The sequence below is a fragment of the Hipposideros armiger genome, unplaced genomic scaffold (assembly GCF_001890085.2).
Source record: "Hipposideros armiger isolate ML-2016 unplaced genomic scaffold, ASM189008v1 scaffold_624, whole genome shotgun sequence".
Classification (NCBI taxonomy): Eukaryota; Metazoa; Chordata; class Mammalia; order Chiroptera; family Hipposideridae; genus Hipposideros; species Hipposideros armiger.
This window is the reverse complement of record NW_017731974.1, coordinates 233,581-261,333: the sequence shown is the minus strand read 5'-3', so window position 1 is coordinate 261,333 and position 27,753 is coordinate 233,581. Positions and strand designations below refer to the sequence as shown.

General features: G+C 36.4%; 1 protein-coding gene across 1 annotated transcript in view; it reads right to left on the bottom strand.

Moving 5' to 3' along the window:
* The window catches only part of LOC109372316 (inositol 1,4,5-trisphosphate receptor type 2), a gene marked incomplete at its 5' end in the record, with an annotated part of 324,316 nt that overhangs the window by 78,333 nt on the left and 218,230 nt on the right, over window positions 1-27,753 (bottom strand). Inside the window, 5 exons of the mRNA XM_019625391.1 lie at window positions 3,666-3,758; window positions 7,471-7,666; window positions 11,344-11,508; window positions 19,418-19,593; window positions 27,271-27,396. Of these exons, the coding sequence (XP_019480936.1) occupies window positions 3,666-3,758; window positions 7,471-7,666; window positions 11,344-11,508; window positions 19,418-19,593; window positions 27,271-27,396 (756 nt within the window). The remainder of the gene's footprint in view (window positions 1-3,665; window positions 3,759-7,470; window positions 7,667-11,343; window positions 11,509-19,417; window positions 19,594-27,270; window positions 27,397-27,753) is intronic.

The following is a 27,753-nucleotide window of genomic DNA, read 5'->3' as shown; positions in this document are numbered from 1 at the left end:
AGTAACAGCATTTGAAACAATGACAACAGAATGCCTGGATGAGTATCAGCAATGCCTGGGGAATTGCAGAAAGTCTAACATTTACAGAATTGCACAGAGCTGGGCAGCCACAACCTGGGATATGCTCACACCATGTATGGTCTGGAAGATCCCACTCTAGGAGATTGTGCTCTGGTGGTTACGTCACTGTACTTAAGAGCTTCCAGCTACCATGCTGTGGATGAGCACCACCAGCTCCGCTGCTTGTGCTGGGCCCCTGGGGTCAGCCATCTTTCTAGACTCTGACAGGAGGAACACTAACTAGCTTTGTCGTTGGTTGACTGGCAAAGTAATATTCTGTTCTTAAAATCAAACCATAGTTAAAGTGTATGTGCTTTAAAATAAAGGAAGTAATTTTAAAGTCATATTCAGCAATAGAAGAACAAAGCAGGAATAGGGTTACTATATACAATACTTTGGGGCCATGTTGTTAAAATATCTGTGCTAACAAGAAAGTAAATTTTTTAACATTATTTTTCATTTTATGTTAAGGAAAAAGAATGTGGACTTGAAAAGAAGATAGTTACTGGTGACAATGAACTGAAGTTTAAGGTGGCTAAAAGATCCTAAGAGCTATTTAATTTTACTGAGCTATTTAATTTTACCCAGTTATTTGAACTTCCGTATTTCCCCATGTATAAGACGCACCCTTTTTCAAAAAATTGGGGTCTAAAAACTGGGTGCATCTTATACAGTGGCTGTAGATTTTTTTACTTGCATTTCCCGCTTTTTTGCACTTGTCTTTGCGCTCATTGTTTCGCACTTGTTACCCGTATATTACGGTAGGTTATGTTTTGCCACGTTCTGACCAGAAGTGGCTCAGAAAAGATTTTTGTACAGTGCTGAATTCAAGTTAAAAGTGATCCAGTTTGCAAAAGTGAATGGAAATCGTGCTGCTGAACGTAAGTTTGGTCCTCCCCCAACTGAGAAAACAATCTGAGACTGGCTACAGGAAGAAGAAACCCTACTGAAAACGCCATGGCAGAAGAAGGCCATGAGAGGCAAGTCAGCGAAATGGCCAGATTCAGAGAGGGAATTGAAGATATGGATTGAAGAGCAAAGGGCAACTGGGTGATTCGTCATCAGACACAGATGAGGACAAGCTAATGGTTGGGAGTTTTCAGTGATGAGGAGTTGTATGAATTTTATGATGATTAAAACTTGAGTTCAATAACTTTATGTAATACATTTTTTTTCAAATTTCAGGCCCCAAAATTAAGGTGAATCTTATACATGGGGAAATACGGTATATCTAAGTTTTTGAAATAGCTGTGATTTCTTTTAAAAATCATGGATAATGATAAGAGAGGATATCCGTAGACCTGAATTAGAGATTGTGACAGATTCTGCGAGCTGCTGACAAATAAGCTTGATGCTTGTCCCCAAGATAACATATCGAAGTGGATCATTAAAGGGATTGTGTGGGAAAGAGTCAGGATCAAGGGAAGCCAGTATGGGTTCAGACTAACCTCAAATTGGGGATGTGGCAGACATTATGCATCTGGGCTTTGGCAAGGAGGCTTTGAGAAGGAGTTTCGTGATATTTTTTTAAAGATGGAGAAACATGGGCTAAATGATAGTTTATTTAAGACAAATTCCTATGTGGTTGAAGAATTGCATGAAACCTGACTATGTCAATGTTAAAGCATGTTTCTAGAAGCATGCTAAAGAACTCTGTCCTTAGCACTGTCCTAGGCAACATTCCTAGCACCTTTAATGAAAATCTTTTAGAGCAGAGATTGGCTTTTTTTTTTTCCCTGTAAAGAGCCATGTGACAAATATGGACCACATATAGTCTCCAATGCATACTTTTGTTTAAAGGAAAAAAAAACTTAAAAAAATATTACAACTATTCTTGGCCTGAGGGCTGTATAAAAAGAGGTGGCATGTCATATTTCCCCATGGACCACAGTCTGCCATCCCTGCTCTAGAGCTGATCAAACCTGGGGCTGACACAAGACAGGATATATATATATATATTGCTTAACAGAATCAGGATCCATAAAGATACCTTGAGCCTCATGGCACTTAGAACAGGAAGGGTCTGAAACCTGGAGATTATCTGGTCAAAAAACTCCTATTCACAAGACAAACTAGGCTAGCCCTTGGATTATGGGTTGGCAGAAATATATTGAAATAAATGCATGGTTTTACACTTGAAATCCCAAGCTCCCAATTATGTGAGTACAAGGTAGGCATTTATGGCTTGACAGCTGAACCAGTGAAGAAGGGCATGTTCACCAAGAGTCAGCCACATACGGATCAAGCGTGTAGTGACGCTATCTAGAATAAGACAGTGCCACTCAACTTCTCCCCTTGGAGTGGTACATCAAGACTGAGAGCTGTAAGATGTGAGGAAGGCTGAAGAAACTGGAGGTGTTTAAACTGCCGGATGCATGCAACAGGACTCTAGAAGCTGCAGAGCACAATAAAGCCGCAGAAACAGAGAATGAACTGGTTTCTGGTTTGGAAGCCTTGAGTGGGTACCCAGGAGGTAAGGGAGGAGGAAATTCTCGGTGGCAGCTGCTCACAGCGGCTATAGCTGGTAGGACATTGGGGAAGGATGTATTCATGTGTTTATTTCTCCCTCTAGGTCATAAAGTATGAAACATTTAGTCAGTGGAAGGGACTCTCCATTGTTTCTCAAGCAACAGTTCAACATCTCAAGGAAAAAAGGCAACTTAGGAAAGAAGGCCCTATCCTTTACAACCGTCAGACAAACAGCATGTCCCCAGATGGAAGTGGGGAAATCCATCCTTACAGTGCGCTTAAGTCATTTTTCCCTCATCTTCCCTGAGTCCAATTTTGTCCTTCGTCTACATAACACAGACTATTGGGTTTTCGGAAAAGTCATGATGCATTTTTGCAACAAAAAACATAGAAAAAATACGTCATGACTTTTCTGACAACCCAATAAATCCACTCCTTTTTTTACAGATAAAACTTCAAATATTTAAAGTCATATACTCCCTAAATTGCTGCTACTTCTGGAAACAGATCACTAATTCCTTCCACAGTTCATTAAATTTCACATTTGCTATAGTTTCTAAACCATTGAACAATTAGGGTTTAAAAATTCTTTTTATATGCATGATTCCATTTGCTCTTCAGAATCGGGGAAAGTACCACAGTCTCTCTGTCTATCCTTCTCTCCCTCCATTCTTTCCTCCCTCCCTCCTCTGTGGACAGCCATCTGAAGAAAGTCCAGGATATTTGCATAATATATCTAAAACACAGGCAAGTCCGGAATTATAACCCAGACTTTTGAATTCTTAGCCCATGCATTTCCAGATTCTTTGTTAAAGCCTATACAATTAAAAGGGTCTTGTTTAGTGTGGCATGGCTTTGCAATATGGTAACAGGATTTTTAATAGCACATACCACAGGATAAATTTGATAAATTCTCGTGAATAGAAATAATGTAAGAAACAGGATGGGAATACAAAATGGCAGATATGGGAATCCTTTGTCTGGTTTGAAACTTTTTGGTTCTCTTACTCCCCATTCTTCTATTTCAAACCACCACGAAATTCCTAAGCAACTCTCTAAACGGTAGTAACATTTATCAAATAAACATATCTGCAGAAGTATCAAGTTCATACTGTACTGGAGCTGTTTTTACAGACCTGTATTTGAAGCTGGTATCGTGTGGGAGCAGTTGTCCCTGTCACATGTTTCCATCACTGAAGGGAAACTCATAGGAGAAACGTCATTACTCCCTGAGAACACACGAAGTAGAATATGGAATAGAGATAAATATGCAAAATACAAGAAATGAACATACAATTACATAGTCATACAAATAAAAGGTACTATTACTCCAACTTAGCTGTGTTCCTAAAGTCTTTGAGTAAGTTAGTTGGGAACGCTGAACAGTTTTGTCTGTTGAAGCTATTTTATAAATAGAGAGTAGGTTCATGGGCCAACCCACTGAAAGCCTTTTACACCTTTTTTAAAGTGAAGATAAAGTATTAATAATACTGTAGACTTTAACCATCATGTGCAACAATATTTCCATGGCCAAATGCATTCAGGGTTTGAACGTGGAATGTCAGGAACATATTTCTGCCAATGCTGTTGGTGTTTCCTGAGCTCTAGGCCACTGGTGGGTCCCTATGGCTGAGGCAGAGGCTGCAAGTAGTAGCTTTCTAACAGGGACCAGGGCATAAAACGCCTCAAGGGAGCAAGAATCTTCTGCCACACTCCCATTCAGGATCCTTCTTTTCTTCCTTAGTCCCCAAGGATCCATCTGCCTGCTCGCTCACCACCATTTCCCTGGCCCAGAATGGAACAGAAAATAGCAACTTTCGTATATATGTGAAAAAAGTTTTATAAAAAATACTTTTGTTGTTAGTAAGAAATACAAAGTAAAGAAGTTCATTCCTCTCAAGCCTATTTTTTATACCTAGCTATCATGGGAGGTCCGTAAGATGGAGGGATGGGAGCAAAGTTCGTTTTCATGTACAATGGGTTGAAGAAATATACAAGTGTGTTTCCAAGCAACACCACACCAAGGTTATTCTAATTCTTTGATGACATGAGGGTGGAAGTGGCAAAGGAGAGCTGGAGTTAGGACAGGTGATGAGGAGAGGCCCAGGCCTGGGGTTGCCTGCAACAGAAGCACCGGAGCTGAGAGAGCTAGAGTCCACTCGAGGAACGGAGGCCACATATATGACCTCATGTCTCCTTGCCCCCTGACTGGGGCAAGCATGGGGCAAAGAGCGGGTACATCATTTGGGGGTGGAGTAGGATTCAGATGGTCAGAGAGGAGGGAGAGAGGTGGCATTTCTGAGCGTTCCCTGGTAGTCATTCCCTTACTTACTAAATATTTACTGACTCCATGCTAGACTCTGAGAGCCTGGAGCTAAGGCCTTGGAGAACCGACAATCCATTAGGGAACAGAGAGGTACAGACATAATTTTCATTGACTGGACAAAGTGAAGTACAGGTAAAGTTATGTAGTGTATTAGGAGAGGGAGAAGTGAATTCTAGAGAGAAAAGAACAACAGGAAGCATTTGGGAGAAAGATCCTTCTAAAGGAGACATGGGGTTTACAAACACAGGAAGATGAGGTAGGGAGAAAATGGAGACAATTCCAGGTGCAATTTGTATGACAAAAGGCACAGAGACCAGTAAAGGCACAGACAGCACAGCAGAGCGACCTGAACTTCCAGGCTAACGATTTCAAACCAAGCATCCCACAGCCAGCACAGATCCCAGGAAGGTTTGTGAACTAAGGAGAGAGCAAATCAGAGCTGTGGTCAGAATGAATGACTTGGGCAGGCAGAAGAGAGGCAGAAGAAGCCACACAGGAGGTTCCTGCAGTATCCAGGGTGAGAGGAAATGGGGGTGAGAAACAGGAGGGCAGCCCTGAGAATAGGGAAGAAGAGGCTCGTGTGAGAGACACTGTCATCTCCGCGTGTCACCAGAACCTTCCCTCACAGATCCTCCTGAACACTGGCAAGTGGGGGGGCTCCTGTGTCTGTGGAGCTGCAGAGGTAGGCTGTGCATTCCCCCAGATCCCCACTGCCACTTGCAAATTCCTCACCCCCCACTCTCATGCACGCCCGCGATGCGCCTGTCACGCAGCTCTAGGACTCTCAGCCTCCCCTCTTTGCTCGCATCTCCTGGCTTTCTGATTATGATGGCTTCGCGTTCACTGAAGAACTGCATACTTCTGCACCGAATTTCACTTGCTACCTAGGTGTGTTATCCTCAATAATTTCACTCAACTTTGGGAGCAAATAGTGTTAAAGGATAAACTTTATGCCCTGTATGAACAGACATAAAACATGGCATTAGAAATTAAATTTAAAATGTTAGAAAAATATGGGTGCTTTACCCAGGGCATGGTATCACATTCACTCTCAGTCTATGAAACAAAACCTCTCAGTCTATGAAAAATCAGGAGTTTTAACTTTGGTAGCTGTTCTTGTATGCCAGATTTTCACAGTATCTCATAGCGTAATCTTTCTCTTATTTAACAGCTTTTCATATAAATATGCATAAATATTTTTAGTAAAGATCTTGACATTTGAGGTCTATTGTTGCCTATTTCATAAAAAAAAAACCAAGATAATTTTTATATTTCTAAGAAAGATATTTATATTTACAATATAATGGCACTAAATTCCTTTTTAAATAATACAATTAAAATATTTACCACTAGATTCAGGTAGTTTATGATTCATAGATAGTTTAGCAAAAGTGGAGTTTTGGGGTATTTATATAGATGAGCTTTTCCTCTAATTATTTACACCTGTGAAACTCTGGAAAAAGTAACATTTAAGGAAGAACAAGAAAGGCAGTCACAGAAAATATTTCATGTTCCTGTGAATAAAAACTAATACCTAGGTATGAAATTCAGTCTCGTTTAATAACTTTCAATCTACATACATGATCTTTCTATTTTGCACTTTGATCACTTAAACTAAATGGTAGATCTAAATGTCATTTAATTATCCCATATTCTAAGAAAGATACTACTATATATCATCAATTTAAATAATTAAGAAATGTTAAAGGTAAGAAGGAATAAGGCTTAGAAGGCACTGCTAATTAAATCATACCTTTAAATTTAATGGTGTGGGGAGAGTCATTTTGTGGTTTCCATTTTCTATAACCCACAGGCAGCAGAATCACACAGAGAAACTAACAGCAAAGAGCAGAGCTCTGATTTCTATCCAGCAAAGTAGGAGAGGAGGGAAAAGAGTAACAAAGAAATTTAACCAGAACAACAAAAGGTAGGACAGGGGAAAAAAGAAACCTTTAGAGATCATAAGTACAAATTCAAAATAAGATGGAAAATACAAGCTTTCACACTACAAGAATCACAGTGACTGTAAAGGGATGATGTCTAACCAGTTAGCCAACACAAATAAATACTGTACAGAAATTCTGATAGCCATGTACTGATGGATTGAGGCTCTTAATGACAATATTTTCAGTATTCTTTTCTATATCAAATTTCTTACTATCTGGTGGTTTCAAGTAAAAACATTTGTCATTTTTAATTTTTTAAGTATAATATGATGTACTGTGAGCAAACATCTATGGGATATTGGTTGTAAGTGATGGTAGCTCAATGTTCTTGGAAGAGATAAGGAAAAAGAGGAAGAAAAGAATCCCAAAGCTATTATTCTGCACTGAAGGTGCTGACTGTCTCCTGGAATATAGTCAGCATTGAAACATTGTTACTGAGGCTGAGCTTAGATGATGTTTCTTGTATAAGAACATTCCTATACACCTGGACAGCCCATATACAGCCTAAAAGTATTTCACAGGCATGAGCTCTTAGTGAACCAGAGCATGTTTTCAAAGGAATGAAAGAAAATATTTCTTCCATTAGTGTTTATCTGTAATCCTCTTAACAAGCTACCAACAAATCCCATCTGCCATCTGAGAAAGCTCATTTAGTGGTAAGAGCAATACCTGTAATGGGAGTTCTGTTTTTCAGCCTATCCACTTCCATCGTGAAGTCATCCTTCAGAAAAAGGAACCCAATAATGGAAAACAGGTAGACAAGGATGAGAGCGAGGACAGCAGTTAGAATAATGGAGCGGCCATTCCGTGTGACACTTTTGATGACATTGAGCAGAGTCTCTTCTCTGTACACCAAATCAAAAAGCTACAAAAATACAGTAAAACAAAAAAAAATGCAAAGGAGCAAACAATGAATAAATATAAAGGTCATTACAAATACAAATGCAAACCATCTTAGTTTATTTGTGAAAAAATAGCCAAAATGACATCTCAAAAATGAACCAAAATATGTATTTCTGTCCAGTTGGAATGGATTAATAAACTGTTTTTCAATAAAGAGAACTCTAAACACAACATATACTATGCATCTGTTAGTTTCATAACCAACATGATTTCAATTGTGTAAGACATGGATAGTATACCTTTACATTTGAATTTAGAAAAATTATTATACTTAACCAACTTAGTTACTTATTCCATATTTTTAGGCCTACTGATATTCTGCAGTTGATTCTGGAATGCATAAAATGGCTAAAGTGAGAATGCTGAATTAGGTTCAGCTAAGTGAGGAATAGTTAACAGACTCATTAAATGAATTGTTTAATCAAGTGATTAGAGGTGAAATTACAAAAACAATTTTATGAGTCTGTCACAATAGATAAGATGTGAAATTTAAAATATTTGAGAAATGCAAACATCTTTCCTTAAAAAAGGGGGATAATGAGGGCACAACATATTACGTTACTATATACTTTTGGAAACAGAAGTAGAAACAAAAACATAATACACAAATTTGCTAATTCACTTCCTCTAATGGGTTATTATCCATTTTGTATTATATTTCATAGTAGAAAATCTATGCACTAATCAAGAACCTAGATATATGTTTGCTATATGTAGTCAACACTAAAAACAATTTTATTTATTGCAATATAAAAAGCTGAAATTATACATTAGCAAGTACATGTTTTACTATCAAAGCTGGTTAAAAACAATAAATTAGCATTCACTTAATGAAGGCATAAATATCTGTTTGGAAATAAAGAGTATATTGAAAATTGGAATAATTGGGGTTTGTCTTCTGCCATCTGTGAGGAGTGATTAGAATTTCTAAACTGGCTGAAACGATCAATTATCAGTGTCATGCATCCTCTCAGAAACATCAGGGCCTTGTACTCTGTTTTTCTGAGTATTAAGGGTTAAACAGTTACTTTCCAATTTAATAGTAGCCTTGGAAATAATTGCTGTACAGATAGTAACTTGTTTGCTCACCTTAGGAAACTGTTATTTTATAATGGCCAAACATGCAAAAATATGTTAACTATTTCACTATTTATTTATCTTCTGGAGGGAGCAGAAAACTCTAGAAATAAAATCAATATTCTTCTGTATGAATTAACTAATGCAAACTCAGCTTCCAAATTATCAACATTCTAATTTAATTTATTTAAGCATTTAGTTTACATAAAGGAGTTTTTTCTTAACTTGAACTCAATAGCCTCTTAAAGAAAAGGTCTGGCCATGGGCTCTAGGTCATTTCTGGATAGTTGTTGAAAGTTTATAGCTTTCAAAAGTCCATGGGATGCTTGCAAAAACTGTGTATTCCTGGGCCCCACACTACACTCATGGAATCACAATCTTGAGAATGCAAAAGGTGTTGACATTGGACAGGTTGATCGTTCTTTCTGTTTATTTCTAAAAGGAAAATTTAGAGTGTGGTTTTTATTATTTTGGATTAAGGATTGACATTTGTGGACAAAACCAGGAATGCATATTTATATAGCTTTTAAAATACGAAAATATTTAAAAAATATGTTTAAATTTAATTTTGGTATTATGTCCACTACAATTTCCTTCTAGTACTCAAAACATCGAAAAGGACTATATTCTTTGTGTAACCAACCCAGTGAAAAAAATTAGCATCAGTATTGTAAAATTTGAAAGGTAAAAGACAGAGGAAAACAAACTAAAAAATAAGTTAAGTAACATAAATTATAATTACAGTATTATTAATAGCTCATATAATCTTTCAAATATACCTTTATTTTATCAAATACCTTTACTTGGAAGACATAAAGATTGCTATACATCATTTTACATTATCTCTTTAATGGATCTTGATAATATTAGTCATCCATACTATTCCTATCCATTTTATAAACAAGAACGTTGAAGCACAAAAATATTATAGAATATTACATCACAGTCAGGTTAAAACTGCTGGGTATAATAGGACTTTAATATGTCACAGGCATATTTTTAAAAATGGAATTTTTTTGATAAACCAGAGCAGAGAGGGGATTCATTTGGATCCCTGGAACAGAAAAAAAAAAATTCTCCTTTTGATTGGTGAATAATCTGATTAACTGCCTGGAAGAAAATTTTTAATCTAAACATATGGGGAAAATTCACTCTTCGCTATGGCTCATTTCAAGTGTTTCAGAGTAAGTGGAAAAGGAGCTTTTTTCAGTCTTCCTACATGGGTGTGCTAGACAATAGGGAAGCAGAAGCCAGTGGATTTGTCCCACATGGCCAAGCAAACCAGGCCAGCATAATGTTTTTAGGTCTTCGACTTGTCTTCAGGAATTATTTTACTGGGCAGTGCTCTCTACTGCATGTCAGTTATGGGCTAGAGAGATAAAAAATTGCTCCTATGCATGATGCTTTACGTTTCAAAACATTGTCATATATTTGTATTGACTCCTATACAAATAGCCATAAAATATACATGTAGGAAGAAAAACTGATCATCAGCAAACAAACAAATAAAAAATTAGAAGAATTCTGAAATCCATTTCATTAATTAAGTATATGTAGATACGCAGATAAGCTTAACAACGATGACACTAAATCTGAAACTTAACTTAAAACAACTCATTGTCTTTTTGCTAGGTTGGCAGTTTTCCCCTTCATTTTACTTATATGCCATCCTAAAGATACACATAATATTTGACACTGTAAATAAAATACAATGATTCTATCCCCATTTCTCTCCCACATTCTGTTGGGGAATCTCTAAATGTAAAGGAAACTACATTTTGGCTGAAACCAAAAGCAGCTGCTGTATGAAACCTGGGTCAAGAGATGGGGTCCTTGGTTCCTTCTCAGAAAGGAAATAAAGAATCTACCACCTGGGCCGGCCGAGTGGCGCGTTGGTTAAGAGCTGGCTTGGGACGCCAGCTCTGAGCATCAGGGTCCCGGTTCGGATCCCACATGAGGGCCAGTGACACTGCGCCCTCTACAGCTAAGATGGTGAAAAACAGCTCAACCTGGAGCTGGGCTGCCGTGAGTTGCCAGCAACGGCGTAGGCTGCAGCCCCTGCTGCAGTGGGCTGCCATAAGCTACCGTGTGTGGCCAGCAGCCAGCGTGAGCGGCGGTAGCCGGTGTGAGCTGCCAGGGGCCGCTGTGAGGGGCCGCCGTGAGGGGCCATCCAGAGCCCGGCGACCGATCTGCCTCACCCGGGAAAAGCACAATGATAATACCAACATGGGCCAGTGAAGCGACGTCCTCCACAACTAGACTGAACAACAAAAGGAGAGCAACTTGTCTGTTCCCCTTTCCCCAATTCCCCAGCACTGTTCCCTCCCCCAATTCCCCAATAAAATCTTTAAAAAAAAAAAAAAGAATCCACCACCTATGTGGTTTCTCAGAGAAAAAGATTAAAAATAATAGTAATTCATGCTTGTTCTAGGAAATTCTAAAAATAACATAATTTGTCCTAAATGTCATGCCCTGCTTAAAAAAAAAAATCAAAGGAAGAAGCAAAAGAAGCAGCAGCATTTTGCCTTTTTCAACAGTGATTATCCACAGAGATGTACTCACCAGGAAGCTATAGAAGAATTCATGCACAAAAAGGCCCAGCATGCAAACCAGGACATATGCTACGTGGTAGAGAAAGGCCATATCCAGGATGACCGCTCGGTAGCCTCGGGTGAATGTGCCACGATTTCCGACAAAACTCACCAGAAATACTATTTTGTTACAAAGCTAAAGGGAGAAAAAAATTAGATTTTACTGTCTCATTTACCCTGAAACTCACATAAATAGCAGATCACTAACAAAACCCATTATTCATGAATCTGTAGTTTTCTTTTATGATTTCTCATTTTGTAATTTTTCAGCACTATTAACAAATTTGCAGGTAAACATAATACATACAGAACTTGTATCCTTTGCAGTTCCAGAAAAAGAGAGAAGAATGATTAAGAGCTCCAGGTATGAAATCAACACAGATCTGAGTTTAAATCCTGGCTCTCCAACTACTATTGCCATGACTAAGGTCCTGCATCTGTAGGCCTTGATGGTCTCTTCTGAAAAACTGGACTAAAAAGAATTTCCAACTCACAGAACTCTTCAGAGGATTAAACAATTCATAAGGCATATGAACCACTTAGTACAATGACTCTTTAAATACTGCTCATTATACTTTACATATTAAAAGTAATATATATAAATTTTTTATTACACTAGAAATGTAACAGAAAAATATCTTTTCAGAAAATATTCAGAGATCTGTCCTTGATATATGTTTTTTAATCCTAGACATTCTCTACTGAGTATTATTTTAAACAAGCCATTACAGATTATTTTTACATTTAATTTACTTTAAATACATAAAAATTATTAAATACCATATACATTAAGTTAAATATATATAATGTGTGCATATATTTTCTAAGCTCTGTGTGGTAAATTCAATAAGCATTTTGGAGTGTTTATTATGATTGGTATAATGTATTTATATTAAAACTATATTTAATATTGCCTTTTGTGGCAAAACTTCAGACAGAAATTTATACTGAGAATCTTTGGCAATAACAATGATCTGTGCAATGATTTCCAAAGAACACAGTTATCATAAACTTAGTGTCATCTATTTGGTTCTGGAATCACTGCATTATTTATAAACTAAAGAGTCAATTTTGCCTCTTAGTCACCAAGGAAAGAATTACAGATTTCGAAATTTCAGTTTGTTTTTCCAAATTGTTCCCTGAGTTCTTTAAGTTATCTAATGGCACCATATTTGTTTTTATATGTCCAAACCAAACTTTGGGGGGAAAGATTGCTCTTTGCAACATTGTTGATTTTTTCAATATACATAGAAGAAATTGCCTTATGGAATGATTTTTAAATAACATAAGGAGCAAAATGCTTTGAGGCAGAAGTGAAATTTAAGAGGTTAGAAAAATATTTTCCTTCAACTTTCTGAAGTCCAATTCAATACAGATAAAATAAGAAATGGGCTATCATTGCATGTTGTAAAAATAGCCAAACCAAATAGACAACATAGCAACTAAAATGTTCAAACCTTTATTAAGTTTTACCCTCTGTTAATTAACTATCCTCTCAATAATCAATGTTATCAATTTTTTCATCATCTTGTTAACAATTTGAATAATGTTAAACAGGAAGTCTTACTTCACTATATAGTGTTTCATTATCACATCTTTAGATTATTATTAAATATAGCTACAGTAGAAGTAGAAAGGATGTCTTTATATTTACTAGCCAAGAGCAAATTTAATATTATAAGAAGTCATTATTTTAAAAACTCAGGAAATACATACAAGGTGCTGATATAAGTGTAGTATGTGACAAACATTTATGAAAATAGCGAAAGGTAGAATGTATGGGTGAAGTAAAATAGTGTTTTACTCTTGAAATTGTTTTGAATGACTATTGTTTAAATTTAAACTACCTTGATTAATCCACTATAATACATCAATATGAAATAGAAATAAGTTCTGTAAAAATTAAGTTGAAAATTGGAATTATGACTTTCTAGAAGAATGAATGATACGTTTAAGAAAAATTATTTATATTTTGTTTCCTGATCTCTACTTCCCTAACCTGAATCGTAAAAAAATCATGCAGGAAAACTACTTTTAATCCCTATACACTGCGGAAAAGTAATGCATTGAATTCAAACTCTCAAAAGAGAAATACATTTCAGTTCTTAAATAATGCTAAAGCATGGACACATTTCTGCCTAAAAGGGCCTCTGCCATTTTTGCATGAAAAATACAGATTTGCCTTATTTGTTTTCATATTGATTCTTTTTTTTGAACCTTGGCACAGGGCTTCATATTGATGGATATGTCCCTGTTCTCCTGACTGAGCAATGAAGTGGGATGGAGTTGATGCTGGCAGTGGCATCTACCTGTTTCTGTAGCGATCAGAAACAAGGAAATTGTTGTCCTTTTGTTTTTAAGTGTTCATACCAAGGTGAAATAAATGCAAGGATAAATGATTGTGTAGGAAACAAGTTGAATTCTGGTTTTCCCACAGCATAACCTTAAAAAGTACATGTTGTATTTTACATAGCATTTTCTATGAAAACTGAAAATATTTATGCAGAGAAAGAAGAAGTTACAAAAACATTCTCCCTTCTCATGTCATGACTTACTTGATGTTGTCTAACCTGTCCTTTATTTGTCAATACCATTATGGAGGCAATCATTGCTTTTATGGCAAAGGTCTATGTGGGCAACAATAAACGGAGGGTATGAGAACTGGGCAAGGTAATTAAAAGACCATGACCTTCTATTAATAAAACTGGTATTGAAAGGACCCTCAAGTCAGTACACAAGTACCAATATAAATGACCACAAGTACCCCATATCTTTTTTTCTCCATCTATTCTTCAAAGATGCACTGGATACATTTTTGAGGACAGGGTGTATTGTGAGATGGTGGGGGGAAAAGCGGGGTGGGATAGGAGAGGGAAACAGCATCAATGTAAGCTTTCTGTAGAGTCTTTTAAAAGTGATCCACCATTCAAATGATTTACCAAAAGATCTTCTATAATCAAAAGCAAAATTAAGACTCATTTGTTAATTAATGTATATTAAAGCAAGTTTGTTAATTTTAATTAGGCAAATTAATTCTGCAGTACAGTAATACTTTCACATATACTTTATAGCTCATTGATCTGTCTTGGCAGGATTTTTAACAGTGCAGTATAGTAGAAAGACCCCGGATTAAGTTGTTGGGCCATAATGGGTTCCAGTCTTGGCTCTGCCACTAATTATTTGGTAAATCCTCCTGGTCTCAATAGGATGCTATATATTCATTTCTAAAAAACGAGATGCCCAGAAGTGAATAATCCTTAAGATGTCTCATAGCTTTGGAGTTCTCTGTGATGTCCTTTCAATTGTACTATTTTATGTAATCACAGAAGTTTATAGCTGCCATTATATTATTCTTGTTGTCTTGTTTGGTTCTCTATCCCTGATCAGGAATTCCATCCCCATCTTACATCGTTCCTATGGGAAAACATGACCTATATTCCAGGAATAAATTCCAGCAAAAAAAGATTGTCTACTATTTATTGAAAAGTAAAACTGAATTTATTGTCTTGAACAACAGTTTAACTCTATTACCATATTTCCATCAACTTTCTCTCTAAAAATGAGATGATTTGATTAAAATAATCTCCATTTCAGTGACATAACATCTTAGGCAGGATAAGGTTCTATGGTCAAAGCCTAAGGTGAAATTTTCACGTAGTCAGAATTGCCTCGGAAATCTTTTACATTGCCCCTCTCCCCCTCCACAAAAAAAAACAGTACGGTAAACAAGGGTGTTGTAATCTGTTGTGTCTTTCACTAAATTTGACACATGCTGGCTTTTCGCAGCACTGGAGCAATTTTCTGTTTCTGTAGCTGATATTAAGATGTTGTTAGGAACGTTCAGTGGCCATATTACATGAAAAATGGTGTGTATGTGCGTGTTGGAGGTGGGTGGGGATTATGAAAGTTTTGACTCAGAATATGTAACTAAATTTGTATATGTTAAATGAACATATGTTGGGACTCAACTTTATAGATTAGCAGTGACATGAGCCCTCCCAGGAAACTATTTACAGGTAAGTAACTAAGGGAATGACACTGTTAAATTTGAACACTGTGGCTTCTAGTTAATAGATAGCTATCTGCTAAACTCCATTTGCTCTTCCTTTCTGCAAACTGGTGAGACCAACTCCAAGAATAAGGAAACATTTCCACTGTACAAGCAAGGCAAGTGATTTATAAATGCTATTAAATAAATTATACATTTCCAGGCACTACTAGAAAGGAAAAAAACAATGTAGATACTAAGTGTTTAGAAGATATTAAAAGATCTTTCACAGGTATTTACTGCATTATTTATTATTAAAAATATCCAAAAATAGAAACAATAAAACATAATAGAATGGTTAAACAAATTATATAACATCAATATGACTGGAAATATCATTGTTATTAAAATGAGATTTACAAATAATTTTAATGGTATGGAAAAAATTAAGTGATCCCAAATTTATAAAATGTGTGTTTATATTTGCCAAAATAATATGTTAATTTCCATTACCAATAACTAAAAATGCAGTGTAGTGGGTGGGAAGAAAACTGTGCTGGGTTATAAGTTATACTCTATAATAGAGAAAAACATTTGAACCTTTGAAACATCTCTAATACTGAGATGACTCTTATTACACGAGAGACAAAGTAGCTGCAATTTTTACAAAACTTCAATTTTTAGAAATGAATAAAGATGATAAAAATGAAGCATAATAATAAATACAAACTGATAACAAGTGCTCAGAATATAGATTGAAGTTCTTTCCTCCCACTTGATTCCTTTTCCAAAAAAGGGACTTTCTGTATTTGCTCAACACTATGAAAGACACCACCTCCAGAAACAACTCTGTGAACCAAACACTTTTATGATCATAATAGTAACATCTTATAATTAAATCGTACTTCACATATTACGTACTTGGTAAATGGTAGACTTTATTGCTACTATTATAATCATTATTACCGTTATTGTTCTTTTCTAAATTTTTACAATGATCTTCCCAACAACCCGCTGAGGATAGACCAGGCTTTACTATCTTCATTCCACTGATGAAAAGAATGAAATTTAGAGCCTATTGATTTGCCTAAGGTCTAGAATCCTGATTCTCATTAGGGCTTAACTGTTGGGTAGATACTTTCTTTTGTTTTCCTGTTTCTTATACCAATAATTTTAGCACTTACTTTCACTTGTTACTCAATGCAAACTTTTAAGTGTAAATTGAGTTAGTAAAGATATAAAACTTAAGGTACAAAACATGACTGATTTATGGGGGGTTTTTTCTTGCCTTCTGGGAAATGGTAAATTATAGATAGATTTATGAGCTTGTTATGTTAAACATTAAAGTAAAGGACTATTTGCAAAAAAAATTTATTAATCTTTACAGTATCAAAACTATAAACCAAAACTCTTTTTATCAATATCTACTATATAAAGTTACAATTATTCCATTTAATTTGCCGCAAATCTAAGGTGATTATTTCCTTTGGTCAAAAAGCCCTGGACTGGCATATCGTAATGTATCATTTACGGACTGTGTAAATGGATGTTTCATGCTGTGAAGGCTATTAGAGTACCCTCAGATTCATATAGTTAATCAGAAAACTATATCTCCATGTATATTCCTTGTCACAAAGAAATTAAAGTATAAAACGTGTTTCATATGAACAGTCATTTCTTATGGTGGAACTATTCTCATCAAACCAGGCAGAAGTTTTTTTTTTTTTATCCTGCTCCTAAAGGGGGGGGAAAATACTTAAAATATTTTTGGTTATTATATCTTTTATATATTCTTGAAGCTTCTGGATGGCAAGAACTATATCCTCTACCTCTTGGTATTTTCAGTGTCTATTAGATAGCAGAGGCCCAATAAATATTTGCTATTTTTGGCCCAACTCTACTTAGCTATTATTTTACTTTACCAACTTGGATTTTATCATTTGGATTAATGACTTATTGAGGATCAGTTACCAGTGTATAAATATCATTTGCTTCTTCAAATAATTTGGTTCAGTATTCAATGTACTTTTTAAAGAGAAAATAAGAAGCTGGTCAACCTAGTAGGTTTAGAAAAACGTAGATAAACCCATTAAGATTCCTTAATTAGCCTGGTTGGCAATATTGCAAAATTAGCCTATATCAAAAGTATTGAAAGTACAAGCTCAGCTTATGTAAACAATTTTTGAATGTTTAAGTGCCAGGTATTCATATGGGAAAAAAATGGAGCTGGAAGGGAGTAGGGAGGACAGGATTATATCTATGACTGTGATAACCTCTGCCCTCAAGAAACTTTTGGAACAGTATATTTAGTACTTCACAGAATTCTGTACTGAAAGATTTCTTTGTATGCGTAGTGCACTTTTCTTTATTGACAATGATTGAGGATTAATTGGTAATTTGGTTGCTTGAATGTTCTAGTTCACTGGGAGCTGTCAAATATAGTCATGTCCAATTTCTGAAGAATTATATATAGGATCAGAAACATAGAACTGATCATACTAACTGAGCTTTACAAGCCTCAAAAGTTTGGTTGACTATTTAATTTATTCATTTTCAATAAATATTTGCCACATATTTCATGTGCAAGGCACTATAAATGTATAAGAACACAAAAATAATGTTTCCCTCATTCATTCACTCACTCAGCTAATTTCTTTAAGAAATATTTGTTGAGTACCAATGATATTCCAGACATTGAATGATTAATCATTATCCTTAAGAACTGCATAACGTAGTAGGGGAGATAAGGCCCATATATACAGGCCTATATTTAACATAATATGCAGGATATTATGTTAAAAATTCAGTAAAAGATACCGAAAATGCTTTAGGTATTCATCAGACATATTAGCAATATTTATTTGTTTACCTGGCCATTTGTTCTTTCATCAACCTGATGACTTACCTTTTCTTAGTATCCCTTTGTGACTCTGCCATGCAGAAAGTCTAGTCCCTTTAAATTTTTATCTCTTGTGTGAAATTACCATTATTTGGAATAGTATTCTGGCCTATTTATTCTAAACTTACCTAACTTAAGTTTTGAAATGTGCTCTCTTGTTCCAATACTTTAAAATGTAGTAGAAAGAAAATTAATCTCATCTATGGCTTTCACAAGTTTATAGGTTTTGTTCACATAAAAAGAGCCCAATTTCATATTTTCTCATACAGCAAACCTTTTTCCTTGGTCATTTTTCTAAAAGGTACTCACTTCCAAAATTCTACTAACTATAATTTAATCTCTCTTACATGATTTAGAAGTCACTTTTGGATGTTAACAGTGGCTCGAAGTCATTTTTGTCAATAGCTAAAGGTATAGGATACAGAAGACATTAAAATTGGATTAGATTAAACTGATTACAGAATTGGGTCATGCCCCAAATGCTACCTTCTTACATATATCAAATTTTACTTGTGATTTTTTTTCTTGCTATCAAAATTAAGAATGCACACATTAGGGCCGGCCATGTGGCACGTTGGTTAAGGAGTGCTGGCTCTGAGCAGCAGGGCCCCAGTTCGGATCCCACATGAGGGCCAGTGTCACTGCACTCTCTAAAGCTAAGATGGTGAATGACAGCTTGATCTGGAGCTGGGCTGCCGTGAGTCACCAGCGATGGCGTAGGCTGCAGCAGGGCTGCAGTGGGCTACCATGAGTGGCTGGCAGCCTGTGTGAGTGGCCGGCAGCTCGCATGAGCTGCCGTGAGCCACCGTGAGCGGCCGTCCAATGGCCGGCAACCGATCTGCCTCACCAGGGAAGAGCGCAATGAGAACACCAATGGGGGCCAGTGAAGCGATGTCCTCCACAACTAGACTGAACAACAAAAGGACAGCAACTTGTCCGCTCCTTTTCCCCGATTTCCCAACGCTGTTCCCCTCCCCCAATTCCCCAATAAAATCTTAAAAAAAAAAAGAATGTACACATTAAACTCTGGTTAATTCAGAGTCACAATAAATTAAATTGACTGTATTTACTATATGATTTAAAACATGTAGTTATAATTTTACATTTAGTACACTTTTAATTAACCTATAACAGTACAAAGCTAGGTAAGGTACTTACGTTAGCTGCACCAAGAAGTATTAATGTCGGCCCAAGACCTATTGTATATATTGATCTGAGCATTACTGACACGAGAAATGGCCGAATGCCCACAGGCTTGGAGAAGAAAAACAGCATAGATGTGCAGATTGCGACTGCTATCCAAAGAAGAACTGAGAACAATGGAGAAAGTGTACCTGTAAGATGTAGAATAAGTTTATTTTTACTATGAAGAAAACTAGAAAAATGTTGAAATATTTGACTCTCTATTTTATATAATACATATAGCAAGTCAAACCACAGGACACTAAATTTGAAAACACCCCACTCTACACACTGTATATTTAGAGGAAATGTCTTTGAACACATTATAACTTTCTTTCTAGGAAGTTTGTGATTAATTTGAGTATGCTTACATCCTCACTGGTTAATGCTCCTTCCATTAAGTCTGAGAGTTGTTCATCTTTCTCACCTACAGGAGTTACTTGCTACTTGATAGAGGTAGCCCACTTGGGAATCCTCATTTACAAGTTATGATTAATGACCATTAAATGTACAGCTAACTCATGTGGACTCTGGTATTCCTCCACGGAACTCATACTTTGTCTTGTTCTATTATTATCAAGTTTCTTTATTACAGATTCCTCTAAAAAATTCAGAATATAGACTATCCAGTCTTTAATAAAATGGACAAGTTTTAACTGGTAAAACACATGCGTGTGTATATATGTCAGAATGTATATGTGTCAGAATGTATATGTGTCAGAATGTATGAGTGTGTGTATCTGAAGGCCAACTCAAGCTGTAAAAAAAAAAAATGTTGAGCTATTTAAATCATCAGAAAACAAAAGTTCCAAATGTTGTAAAAATGAACTCCATTACAAACAAAATCTCTTTCAAAATTGTCCAAAAAAGAGTTTAAAACTATATGTCCTTTAAAAAGAGGTACAATTCATGGATTTTTCCCCTGACATTCAGAATTAAGGAATCCCCTTCTGAGGGTCATGTGGGGCTGGATTTGCAGAAGTAAATGAAGGGGCAACATTCTTGAGCTGATTAGATCAGTGTTGTGGCCTCAGACATGAGTGGATAGGCCGATGAAGTCAGAGGGGAAACAACAAAATGGAGATTTTCCACTAGTTATTTCTTTTGGCCATATCTCTTTTGATTATTTATAAAATTAACATTTGCGTGCAAAACACTGGTGTGCAGGGCTTTTGTATTATCATCAAAACCATGGGATTATCTGGACTCCTGCAACGAATTCTGTGTAAGCTTTTTAGTTCATAGTGAGTGCTAAAAGATCAAAAGTAGGTAGGAAGATCCTGTTAGACATTAAATACAAAACAAAAAGTCAGATAACAGCATTGGTTTAGACATGTTTATTTTTGCAATGTTTGTTCTTATGTTATCTCTTCAAGCAAGCAGTGATGAAAGAAGGTTGGGAAGAGAGATTTGATCTGCCCCTTCACCACATTTATGATCTGATAAGATTACTTGGGAAATAAAGAAAAGGGGTAATTTGCTTTGGAAATTACCTTCAATTCCTATCCTCTGGCAACACTAACAAAATGGGTACCCAACTCATGTTTATTGTGATGTTGGCTTGGAAGCACGCTATGTCTACAAAACATAGCCTGACCACCAACTGCCCTGATTTCACAGATCTCAAAGAGCCATGGAGAGAATAATGTCTTCAACTTCCTCTCAAGCTTACTGGGATGCCATAAGAACATAAGCTCTGTAAGGGTGAGGACCATTTCTGGGTCTATCACAGTGCCTGGCATGCAGTAACACATATTTATTTGTTGATTAAATGAATACACAAAAATAACCTGTGAGCTCATTTTAAGTAACTGAGTCTCCAGTTATAAATTCCCCAAGTTGTGGAGCGTCATTCTTCAGTTTACTGAAACTATCAACATCTTTGCACATTGAATAACTTTTAGCCAGCCATTAGACTCCAGTATAACTCATAAGCAATGACTTGGTGTGATATTTCTATTTAAAAAGTCTCAGCTTTCACATTGGTAGTCACACTGTGCATTGTCATTAATGCCCAATCGGCTAGCCACATCTTGACTACTCTTCCCAGACAGTATCCAGCTTGCTAAGATTTCCCCTTGATTAAACAAGAAATTATAACCAGGCACTTAAAACTGGGAATTTGATCTCTTTGGAGAAAGAACTCAAATAGCATCTAGCACAGTACCTTGAACATATTTAAATATTAAATACGTACTTGTGAATGAATAATAAACTTAAAAGTTATTTAAAATGGCTATTAATTTACAGTATTGTCAGCTGACCATTGACAATAATTTGTAATCATATTCTGTGAGAATAATCATATTGGTTTCTAGCTGAAGATCTATGCTAAAAAATAAATTGAAATCCTCTGGCAAACGCTAGAGAAGATAGCACAGATCTTCAAAGTCCATTTTCACCCATTAAAGATGGGATGGGGGACTGTCTTTTTACTTTATATTTGTATCAATTTTCTATAATGAGGATGTATTGCTTTTGTAATGAAAAGAATTTTAGAATTCGCTCTACGTTTTTAAATCTTAGAAAGTAGAAAGTTTGTCCTTTTTAAAAGAAAATTCAAAACGCAAAATTGGGAGACCTCAGTTCAATTCACATGATGGAACTCTCCTGTCTACTTCACACTGATTAGTTTGCGGTATAGAACGTGCCACAGCTGACCTCCCATTCTCTCTCTATTCCTATGCCTCCCACATAGCCTCATAAAACTGCCCTGTTTCCCCCACCTCAGTCCAACTAAAGTAGACATCTATCCATAAGCCCATGGGAGATCTTTACTACTGTGCTTTACTCCTTTCTTCATTCCTTAATTAGACCTTAAGCTCCTAGAGGACAAGCACAGCTTTACCAACTTCTGTCTCTCTAGGGCCTAGCACAGTGCCGGGCACATAGCGGCACTCCATCAGTGTGGTTAGTAAGACGAATGCATCAAAACCACCTTGAAGAGCTTCTTTTCTTTAACACAAAACACTTGAGGGAAAAAAGAACTACATCCAAAATTTGGACTTTTTTTTTTTTAAATCACATGCTATCTGGATATAAGACATTCTCTTGGCGGCAATTTTCTCCACTAACTAGTCTGCCTTTGCCAGACTGGGCGGAAATGGTTGGCATGACAATGTCCAATTTCTACATAGACATCTAGGAGATTCCCCAGCATCAACAGCTGCTGCTTCAGCCACACCCAACATAGCCTCATCCCTCAACTTCAGCACAATTTTCTTTTTTAGAGAAGCAGATGTTGAATAATCCAATCAAGCAAATTAAAAAAACCCAAACCAAAACCCACAGACACACAAATAAGCCCTGGATTCATGAATAAATTCAATCAGAGCTCCTCAAAGCAACAAAAGGAGATAATCCGCAGTAGGGGTTGGGGGTGCCTATAAGCAGATCCTCTGAGAATTACATTCCCCTTATGTGTCTCCCTTAACTGAGAGACTCTATTCTCTCAGTTAATATTATCGCCAAAGTATGAACCAGATATTTAAACACAAGCAATTCCCAGTAGCTCATGTGCGATCAGGCTAGAAAACATGTTTGGAGAAAGCATACACAGCCCATTTCTTCTGCAAGCTGCACTGTCCTCACAGCCACATGGGCCATAGGGACTCTGGAGCTGCTTCTATTAGGGTCTGGGGTTAGGACATGAGGCCCATTTTGACTACAGGTCTCTTTTGGGCCCGGGATTCATCAAGCGATTTTGTGATCAACCAACTTCTAAATCCAGAATCCAGGGACCTCAAGGTTGGATGGAATCCCCTCCTTTCTTCCTCCCTTCCTCTCTTCCTCCCTCCCTTCCTTCCTTTCTTCTTTCTTTCCTTCCTCCCTCCCTCCCTCCCTTCCCCACTCCCTCTTTCTTTTCCTTCCTTCCTTCCTTCCTTCCTTCCTTCCTTCCTTCCTTCCTTCCTTCCTTCCTTCCATTTCAAAACCCTTTCAGGCTTATATAACAGTTGCAAATATAATACAAAATTCTCACATACCCTTCACCTAGATTCCCTGAATGTGAATACATTACATAATCACATTACAATGATCAGTATCAGGAAATTAATATGTTACTAACTTTATGTAATCTATAGACCTTATTCAAAGTTCCTCAAATGCCTAATTAATGTCCTTTTTCTAGACCAGGATCACACACTGCATTCAGTTGTCACGCCTGTTGAGTCTCTTTTAATTTGGTGTGTGTGTATTACATGTCACCGAGTCAGCTCTGACTCCTAGCAACACTAGGAATGAGTGACGTCCACAGTGTCCTGTCCTCAACAGCCCTGCCCAGCTCCTGTAGACTCATGTCTATGGCTCTTTCATGGAGTCAACTCATCTCATATTTGGTCTTCCTCTTTTCCTGCTGCCTTCTATTTTTCCCAGAAACACTGTCTTTTCCAAAGTATCCTACCTTCTAAGGATGTGCCCAAAGTAGGGCAGATTCAGTTCTGTCATTTTTGTCTCCAGAGATATTTCAGACTTAATTTGCTACAGGACCCACTTCTTCATCTCTCTGGCATTCCAGGGTAACTGTAGAGTTCTCCTCCAACACCGAATTGTAAACAAATCATTTTTCCCCCCATCAGCCTTCTTCACAGTCCAACTTTTGCATCCATATGTAGTAATTTGGCATTTCAATCTTTATCTTTCATAAGCTTGAAGACTACTGGCCAATTATTGTGTAACATGTCCCTCATCTTGGGTTGTCTGAAATGTTCTCAGTTTATGCATTTTGGTGACATTGACATCAATCACTTAAAGTGATTTCTCCACTTTAAAGTTACTATTTTTTTCTTTTGATATTAGTAAGTATATTGTGGTGAAATACTTTAAGACTACATCAATAAACTGTTTCTCATACTTTTTAGCCAATGTTTACCTATTCATTTAGTATCCACTAATGATTCTTACTACTGTGATGTTTGTCAAATAGTGATATATTTATTCTATTTCCATATTCCTTCTACACTTATTAATTGAAATATTACTGTAAGGAATAGCTTTCTCTTCTATCAATATGGATTCCTGGGTTCTTATTTTATTCTATAGGTTATTAGGTATTACTGTCAATATTGATTTTTTTTTCTCTCAAAATTTCCAGAGTTAGCCACTGGGAGGCCTTTTAAATTGGATGCTGTGTTCTTTGACATGTCCCCATCAATTTTTTTTTTCAGCACTTTTTGGAAGGAATCTTAATGATCAATTAATTCATCTTTAAGTTACCTCAAAGTGCTCCTGGCAAGTAGTCACCAAGCCTATGCTAACAAAATCCAGCATTAGAGAACTTGCATGCCCAGCACAGAATTTTCCTTCTCCAGCCAGATCTGATGGCCAAGTGTACTTATTAGCCTTAGCTTTGTTTTCTTCAGCCTTCCTAGCTCTACACAGTATGGAATTGAAGTTAGAGACTCAGCTCATCCTGACCAAAATTTTAACCTTATCCATTGAGTTAAAATTAAGTAACTCATCTAAAACTATAACCACATTACCCAAACATAACCTTGGGATTCCATATTACCAAATGGCAGCTCATGCCTCCCCTTCCCTCTTAGCACCAACCCCACACTCAGATACCTAAGACTGAACCTCCATGGTGAATACTACTGCTAACTTCTATTCAGTCCTTTTTGAAGAGTAAAGTCTGCATCTGAACCTGATGATGAAGCACCATGTTTTCCAGTCTTGTTTTTTGTTAGTCCTGTTTCTTTCTGAGGCTGGAGCTTTACTCCAAATGTTACTGTATACGTGGTTTCAAGTTCTTGTACAAGGACCAGTTCCCAATACCCTGGGAGTTTGTTCAAAAATACATAGTTCTGGACTCCACTTCCCAATTATTGGGCAAATCTTCCTAAGCCTCAGATTTTTGACCCATAAGGATGAAGTGCTTATTTTACAAGATTGTCAGGAAGAGTAAATGACATGATGTACACGAGGTACTCAGCTTTTTGCCTGACCCAATCTAAATGGTAAACATCATTAGCTCCCATTATTATTATATATATTACTATTCTGTAATTAGTCAGGTGAGTATTAAAAATGCATCAGGTGTTCCACTTTCTCCTGAATGAATAAAGAGTAGATGTCCAGAGGGGTGGCATTGCCCATCACCATTATATTTCATATACAACAGGTGGCAGCAGAGGCTATACGAGTATACATTGGCCCTGGTAGTCAAGGAAGAGACTTTATAGAATGCCACTCAGGAAAAATTATGTGAAGATTTGTTATCTTCCTGTTATCTGTATGCTTCCAACCCAAGCATCCATGTAGAAAAGTCCTGGATTGGAACCAAACAGTTAACCTTCTACTCTGAGACCTGCCATTTTTTAGCCTCTCTGGGCTTCTGTCTCTTTATCCATCAAATGAGGGTTTACAATTAGATGATTTCCAGAATTGCTTCCGTATCTAAGACTTTATGCCTCTATTAACCAGGATGCTACAATTTACTTTAGCATTCTGTGTGCAGATGATATTAATTTATCATATCAAGCTGGATTTCTCTCCTTAACAAGAGTTACACTCTTCTGTGCCAAGAGAGCTATCATCACTAAATGAGACTAAACACGGTAAATAGAAAGCTTTTTCCACTTCCCACTGTCTTTGCGACTTCCCCACAATGGATGACCAAATACTTGCTACATTTTTCACTGCTATGTAACTCACACATTGGTCCATTGTCAAACATCCCTCTTTTAGTACTGCATGCCTTCCAAAAAGTCAAACTTTATTCATGACCATTATACTTAAATGTTCGGACTCGGATATCTATTATCTTAATGGATCTTTAAAATAGGAAATTACTCCCGGACTCCCGGTTCCCTTCCTGCTCACCTCCGGTTCATCTGCAATAGACGTACATACCTGCGGCTGTCGTTATACCATCCCTTTCCCTGGGCTTCCCTTTGTAGTATTAATCTTTACCTAGCAACACCACCACCACCAACTAAGTTTTATTGAATGATTACCAGGCACTATTCTAAATGCTTTGCCTGTAACATCTCATTAAATTCTCACGGTAATCCTATGAACAGATGAGATACACCAGCACCTTGTGGTTATAATTTGCTGATATCGCTCATCGTTTCCTCCAAGTCATATTACAAAGTTATTTATCTGTTTGGATCACAAGCCTGGAAGAACGTTTCTCATTCTTAAACAAACTTAACTTCTACAGCCCCACCCTTTAACATATTTCACTTAAAATGAGATATTTTCTTGTCTTTTCTTTTGTAAAACCTCATGTATTATTTTAATAAAATTAATTTCATAGTCAATCATTCATGTAGAGAAGTCCTAGACTGGAAACAAAAGAATTCACCTTTTGCTATATCTGAGATAGTCTCTATTATTACATCCCGTCTTATGTTGTACATTTTTTAATTTTTCAGATTTCATGTATGCTCATTATAAACACCTTAGATAAGACAGAAAGCAAAGAACAGGGAGTAAAAAATAAATTCCACTACTTAAGATAATCACAATGAATATTTTGGCATAAGTTCTTCATTTTCCCATATATTTCTATAATTGAGATGATAAAGTATAAAAATGCTTTCGGTAATAACAGGTAAAAATTATAATTTTTTTCTACTACTTTATTTGTCAATATATAATATAGCTCTTCTGTATATGAGCTTTTTGCAAAATAACATTTTTATTGACCACAGTTTTCTGCCTACTCCACTTACCATAATTCTCTACTTCCAATATGAATACAGAAAAATCTATTTTACAAGAATTAAATCATTATGATTTTGAAGCTCTAGTTAAGAAATGCATTAAGAATATTATTTTAGAACTTTAAAATATTTCTCATTTAAAGAAAGACAAGCCCTTGCCTTCATCTCCATCGTCCCCAAATGGGTAGAAGAGTGCAACGGCTAAATTGATGAACACAGCCAAGTTGAAGGAAATGCTTCCCCAGAGAGAAATGTGCCTCGAGAACCAGAACAGTGCAGGGTTACCTAGGAAGGAAGAAGTGCAATGGGCAGAGAAGAAAAATAAATTTTGGTTTCAACATGTCAGCCCTACTGAAATAACATTTTACTAAATGCATTTCGTAAACTAATATAAAGCATATTTAAATGAACAATATGACTTATTTTAGAAAGTTTATAATCAATATCATATCGGAGTTTTCTAGTTGATTCCTTCTTTATCCTTTATCCAGTTTATGTATAAACCATTACAGAAGGGTGAGTAATTTTCCAATTGCTAAAGGTGGTCAGAAAAGGTGATTCTATAATAATTCTCTCTGATGGATCCCTAGAGCAGATGAGGGAAAAGACAGTTTAGCAGCTGCCAGAGGCCCTTTTTAATGG